General features: G+C 34.9%; 1 protein-coding gene across 2 annotated transcripts; it reads left to right on the top strand.

The window, feature by feature from the left end:
• Positions 1-280: 280 nt before the first annotated feature.
• AMY1 (alpha-amylase-like protein) lies at positions 281-4,761 on the top strand. Of its 2 annotated transcripts, none has more exons than XM_006826781.4 (4): positions 281-657; positions 1,110-1,242; positions 2,869-3,671; positions 4,407-4,761. In XM_006826781.4, the coding sequence occupies exons 1-4, from the start codon at positions 580-582 to the stop codon at positions 4,659-4,661; spliced, it is 1,269 nt and encodes a 422-aa protein (XP_006826844.1). In that variant the 5' UTR covers positions 281-579; the 3' UTR covers positions 4,662-4,761. The 2 variants fall into 2 exon arrangements, with proteins under 2 accessions (XP_006826844.1, XP_088720275.1); XM_088864149.1 differs by having other exon boundaries at positions 552-897.
• The last annotated feature ends 2,071 nt before the right edge of the window (positions 4,762-6,832 follow it).

The following is a 6,832-nucleotide window of genomic DNA, read 5'->3' as shown; positions in this document are numbered from 1 at the left end:
GGTTGAAGTAATCTGAGGCACTCTTCCTTTTATTTCTTGCAATCTTATCTTTTATTCTCAAACATAGTGCATAATTGTTTCAATGGCATCAAGTTGTTAAGATCTTGATTTTATTGTTATGTTGATTTTATTTTAAAATTTATCTTATCATAATAAAGACCACCCGTAAGTGATCTTTTGCCAAAAAAAAAAGGTAAATTAATAAATAAATAAATAAAATATATTTATCACATAAGCCTTTCTTTCGATTAGTATTTTACCGAGGGAGGAGATGTATAGCATATGCTTACAAGGGAGCATAATATTCAAGTACCATTGCACACGCTCAAAACACGAATATTTTGACCTGACGACGGTCGTAGACACTGCAGTCAATAAAAGAGGAAGGTCATTGGTCTCCAAAACCTCATTGGTCTCCAAAACATGCTCTTTTTCGACGTTTCTGGTTAAGAACCCTTTAAAGCATCACCAATCTCCAAAACTTGCCATCTTTACTACGTTTCTCGTTAAGAACCCCTATAAATCATCAACCACTAAGGGTATATCTCTTCCCATTCTTTGTCCCCAACTTCAAAGGATATGAGCCCCCTATTATTCATCCTACTCCACCTTGCTCTTGCGCTCTCAAATGCTGCTCATGCACAGCTCCTTTTTCAGGTGAGCACAGGCCTTGTCCTTGATGGGCTATAACATGGGCTAGATGATATATAAAACACTGGCCGGGAACCAGCCGATAGTTTGGCAGAATCGGACCAGCTCCTTTGGTTCCTGATCGAAATGGGCCTGTTCCGGTCTGGTTCGCTGTGTCTTTAAACACTGTATTATTTGCTACACCACTGGATCATCCACAGTGTGTATTGTGAAGGTGGTGGTCAGTCATGGCGTCCAATCACCATGGCAAGTCTCGACCATCCGTTGTTTAGAATGGATGCTAGATACCCCTATGGTGTGCCATAAAGCATACACATCTGGCATACAGTAGGAGATTCTTTTCTTTTCGGGAAGAGAATGCTTTCCTCTCTTTCTCTTTTTTAATACCCACCAAGTGTTTGAATGATGCTTACTCTGTGTACCCAATTTTCTGCCATGCCATGGTTATGTTTTTGTAGGGTTTTAACTGGCAGTCATGGAATAACACAGAGGGATGGTACCGCCATCTGAAAGGGCTTGTGCCTCAGCTTGTGGAATCCAGCGTCACACATGTCTGGCTCCCTCCTCCCTCACAATCTGCAGCCCGAGAAGGTACACATCCAACAGAAACTTTTTTTTTTTTTTGAAACCATTATCTGAATTAGAATTGTTAGCCATTCACCAATTATGTGTGCTACATGCTTCTTGTGTACCTGTGTTCTTGAAATCGTCAAGCTGGCTCATAAATGGTGCGGTGTGTTCCGGGTCTAAAACACTTTTTAAGTCTTTTCTAGTTAGGGGCTGGTTCTGGATCCAAATGACTTGGACCGACCCGGGTGGGTCTGGTACAAAATATATATACTACAGTACGTCTAGTATGTTTTTATTTTTTATTTTAGTATTTTTAGACTCAGTCTAGGTTGGATATTGGTCTGAGTCGGGGTCGACTGGACCTAACCCGACCTGACCCATTGCTGCCCTTATTTTTTGGTTCCCAACATTTTCTACTTGTTTACTTTTTAATTAAAAAACACACTTAAAAAACAGCAAGCTAGCTAGGGTAGTTTATTTGAACCAGTGTTTGTAAAATCGAATCGGAACGGTTAACCGGACTTGGGCCGGGAAGTTGTTTAACCAGCCTAATTAGTAAACTGGTCAATTCAACCGTTCTAACCAGGCAATTCTCGGGCAGTCAAAAAAGTGTCGAAAAAACAATAAAAAAAAATATATTAAAATATGAAAAACATATAAAAAATGATTAAAACAAAACACATTAAAATAAAATTGAAAATTAATAAAAAATAGAGATTAACCTATTTTATATTTTCTAAAGGCTATTTTTAAATTTTTTAAAACAAAGAAAAATATAAAAATGAGTATTAATGACCAAAAGAATTTTTGATCTTTACCATAATATAAAGAATATTTAAAAATGCATTACAAATCAAATTCCTTATTTTTTAGAATTTATATACATTTTTTAAAATTTTTGTTTTTAAAATACCTGTTGATCACCCTAACTGCCCAAAACTGGAATTGGCCAGTCCGATTTAACCGGGCGGTTAGCGGCTTAGATCGGGCGATTTTGCGAACCATGATTTGAACCAATGGTTTATAAAGGGTGTCATTTGTATAAGGTTGCAACATTAAACAATAAATTAAGGCGAACCTCCAAATTTTATCATAAATATAATTTTGGTGTCAAAAATTCATAAAATGGCTTGAGAATCAATTTTCATCTCTAATTATAAAATCTTAAACTCCAAAATTGGTTCAAATCAAGTAGATTTATAAACACTTGAAAATGGACGGTTTAAATAATATGTTGCAATATATACTATTTTTAGGACTTGAAATCTTTTTTTCTTTTTATATTCATACATCTAGATGTCGAGATGATCAATTAGAGGGTTTTCCAACATCAAAATAACTTTTTACAATAGATTTTTGAGACGCACCTTACTTCAGCATTTTAAGGCTGCAACCTTGTATTAACTTGTTCTTTTTTCTTGTGTACCATTGACAATGTGTGCCATTATACTAGACACCTTTTGCGTGCACTATGTACCATACACCACTTGCACTATGTACCATACACCACTTGTGTACCATTTAGTTGATACGACTCCTGCACTCTAAGCAGTACACTTTTCCCGTTGTAGGCCATGCACCACTCGTTTATGGTATCTTCGGGTCCTCAGGTAGTCTTGTGGCTCACACCTCACCATCGATTTGCAGGATACATGCCTGGAAGGCTCTATGACCTTAATGCTTCGACGTATGGAACCGAAGCCGATCTGCGTGACCTGATCAAAACTCTAAATGCCAATGGCATCAAGGCGGTCGCTGACATCGTCATCAACCATCGGACAGCAGAGACGAAGGACTCCCGTGGCATCTGGGCAGTTTTCGAAGGTGGCACCCCAGACGATCGCCTCGACTGGGGGCCATGGGCCATCTGCAAAGATGACAAAGAGTACTCCGATGGCACTGGGAACCTAGATACCGGTGTCGATTTTCAGCCTGCACCCGACATGGACCACTTGAATCCCAGGATCCAAAATGAGCTATCAGAGTGGCTCAATTGGCTCAAGTCTAGTATAGGATTCGAGGGTTGGCGCCTTGACTTCTCGAGAGGCTATTCGGGCAAGCTTGCCGGGATGTACTTCGATCGTAGTAAGCCCGATTTCGCAGTGGGTGAAATATGGAGTGGGCTTGTGTATGGAAACGATTCGAAGCCGCAGTATAATCAAGATAAGCACAGGCAGGAGCTTGTGGATTGGGTTCATGAGACTGGTGATTTGGGGATGGCCTTTGATTTCACAACTAAATTGTTGATGAATGAGGCTTTGAAGGATGAGTTGTGGAGGTTGAAGGACGGGAATGGAAAGCCAATTGGATTGATTGGGCTTTTGCCTGAGAAGGCAGTTACTTTTGTTGATAACCATGATACCTATTCTCAGAACCTGGCTCCCACCCCTAGAGACAAAGTTATGCTTGCATACGCCTACATTTTCACTCATCCTGGAATTCCCTCTTTTGTAAGCCACCCCACTCTCTCTTTATATATGTTGTTTTTTTCAATTATTATCACTATTTTTATTTTAAATTTGAGCACTCTTCCTCTCTCAGCAATAAAAGCAAAAAATTAAAAATTAAAAAAAATGTATATAATAAGACCAATTACCTTTTAGCATAAGGAGATTACAATTATTATCAATTGTTGGATGTCAAATTAGACGGTTAAGGGTATTATGTTATTGACTGAGCATAAAGTTCAAAATATATTTTCTTGAATTATGTGACGGTTTAAGCTAGTATATTCTATATCCGATGATTAGGAGTGATTATGACTTCATTGTACAAAAAATGAATGGGTCTTCTAGTAAATAGTCTCAAAATTTTAAAAAGTAAAAGAATGTACCATTACTTTGGGAGGAATCTGTCTAAAAGATCTCTTTTTACAACATCCAAGATCATTTTTTTCTTTGTATTTTTTTAATCTACTTACATGAGGAAAAATTTGTAAAACCATTACATTCAATAAATCATATGCTTTTGTGGTTTGGAAATTAAACTTTTGGTTCCACTCTTAAATTATCTACTTAAAAAAGCCGTCCTCAAAAATGATAAAATTAAGAAAATAAAAACCCTATCCCCTATTTCTTGAATTTTCCTTTTCATGAGAACTCTTCGACATCTCTGTGAATCTTATTTTTTTTGTTGTCTACAACAATAAAATAAATAAATAAATGTTATTTGTGGTTTGGATGCAGTTTTACGACCATTACTTTGAGTGGGGCAAGAAGACTGAGATTGTTCAAATGAGTGCGATAAGGAAGAGGAACCGCATCGGGCCAAAGAGCGCCGTTCGCATCTTGGCTGCTGATTCGGACTTGTATGTGGCTGCGATTGACGAGAAGATCTATATGAAGATTGGTTCGAGGTACGAAGTGGGTGACCTCGTTCCCTCTGATTTTGAAGTGGTTATGTCAGGGAACGACTATGCAATATGGGAGAAAAAGAAGTGAACAAAAAATGAGTGCAACTTCTAATTCAATAATGGAGTTTGCTCCTATGTTAAAGAATGTCATGAAATATAATAATACTTATTAATTTCTCTTATTTAAATTGATGATGCTTCTACTATGTCTATCTATTCTTTTAAGGAAAAGTATACAGTGCGACCAAATATCTTTGGACCAAATATTAATCTTGACCCTTGGATGTGAAATTGGTTGGTTGTATTTAGTGTATTGATTATAGTCAAAGTTCAAAAGAATTTTTTTTTTAAATATAAAGGTGAAACCCTAGTATTACTATATTTACAGTACGTGGTGGTTTGTACTCTTAGTAATTTTTTTTTTTTTTTTCCAAAATAGTTTAGTTTTAGTAATATAGAACTATTCAAGCTTCCTTGTAATCCCAAAAATTAGTTAGCAAATGAGGTTTAGGTCATAATGCTAAGAAAAACAATCGATAGTCACTTGTAAGTAGAAACTGGATTTGTATGCACTTATAAGTAGAATTTTAAAACCCAGAATCAGAGGAGAGGACAAAATTGGTACTAGCCGAATGATTCTGGATCTCCATAAGGGAATCGGTCTAAAAAAGTAGTAATTTTACATTAAAATTTTAAGAAATTAAAAAATAAAATTAAAATAAAATGAGTGGAATGGGGCAAATTGGTTGATCTAGATCACCCAATTCCCTAATAGAATTGCCATGTTTTTTGAATTAGACGAGTCTATCAAAATTAGTCTGACTCCTGATTTTGACTATGAACCAGGTTGATCCACTTATTCCCGATTTGGATTCATGATTCTCGATTATAAAGTATTTATTAAAAAACAAAATAGTGATTAGAAGAAAATAATATTAGTAGAAAACTAAGATGTGGCTGCACATGGATCATTACTTAACAACTCAAATGGATCCAAAACTAAAAGCGAAAATTTTATATTAGGTATCATATAGTATTGAAGTGACCTCCACGTCGGAAATCTTACAAAAAATATTGTTGCACTAGTGAAGAATCCTCTACTTTGATCATCTCAACCTTGAGATATATGGATATATATATAAAAAAAAAAGTTCAAATCTTAGAAATAGTACATATTGTAAAGGGTATTGTATAGAGCCTAGGCTCTAAACAATCAAATTAGAGTCTACCGTTAAATAGTGTCAAGAAGTGTGGTTTCAATACCGGAAATCTTTGTTATAGCTTTAAAATATATTTTGATCTTTATTTATAAGTTTAAAGCTTCAAAATAGTGTTGATCAATAGATCTATGAAAACTTGAAAATCTTGAAAATTGACAGCCAAAAAATATGTTGCAAAATACGGTATTTTCAAAACTTGAAATCCATTTGTTTTCTCATGCTTATACATCTTGATGTCGAGATGATCAATTTGAAGATATTTGGGCATCAAAACAACCTCTTCTAGTAAAATTTTTGATGTAGGCTCAAATTTGTTTGTTTAGAGCCTCGGCTCTATATAAACTTTTTCCTTTTCAAAAATTTCAAATATTTATAAATTTGCTCGATTTGTTTCATTTTAATAATTTTAAATTTTATAAATAAAAAAATTATAGATTTTCAAGCCATCATAAAGTTGATGATACCATAACTGCATCTCTAAACAAAACTTAGATAGGGCCGTTACTTTTACAATAAAATAAGAAGTCAATCTTGTACAAACTCCACGAAACAACACATAAGTATTAGCGCCCTCTACAATAAAATAAGAAGTCCATCTTGCACGTACTTCACCCAAACAACACAACTATTAGGGCACCGCATCAAATTCTTGTCGTGTGAGAAGCATGTGAGAGAGAAACGAACAAATCAATGAAGCTTATCATACGTAACGTAACAAAGTTCCTTTAACAGCATGGGCTCTTCCATGTTTAAGAAATATCCATTTAGATGGCTATTAATCCTATGACTATCCAGTGTCTCAAAACCCAAATTCGCATTGTGGATGGTATATTTCGGAAAAAGTTTAGGTAAAAAAATATATATATATATATAATATTTATCTTTATTACAAAAAATACATTTTAGTTTCCATTATTACATGTATATTTGTTTTTTGAACTACCTCATATTTTTTTAAAAAAAACAAAAATACCTATTTCTGAATTTTCAGTATAAGAAATTTCAATTTTTGAAAAAGAGAGCTTCAAACATTTTAATC

This window comes from Amborella trichopoda, chromosome 4 (genome assembly GCF_054954075.1).
Source record: "Amborella trichopoda isolate Santa Cruz 75 chromosome 4, AtrichopodaSantaCruz75HAP2 v2.0, whole genome shotgun sequence".
NCBI lineage: Eukaryota > Viridiplantae > Streptophyta > Magnoliopsida > Amborellales > Amborellaceae > Amborella > Amborella trichopoda.
This window is presented reverse-complemented; position numbering and strand designations above follow the sequence as displayed.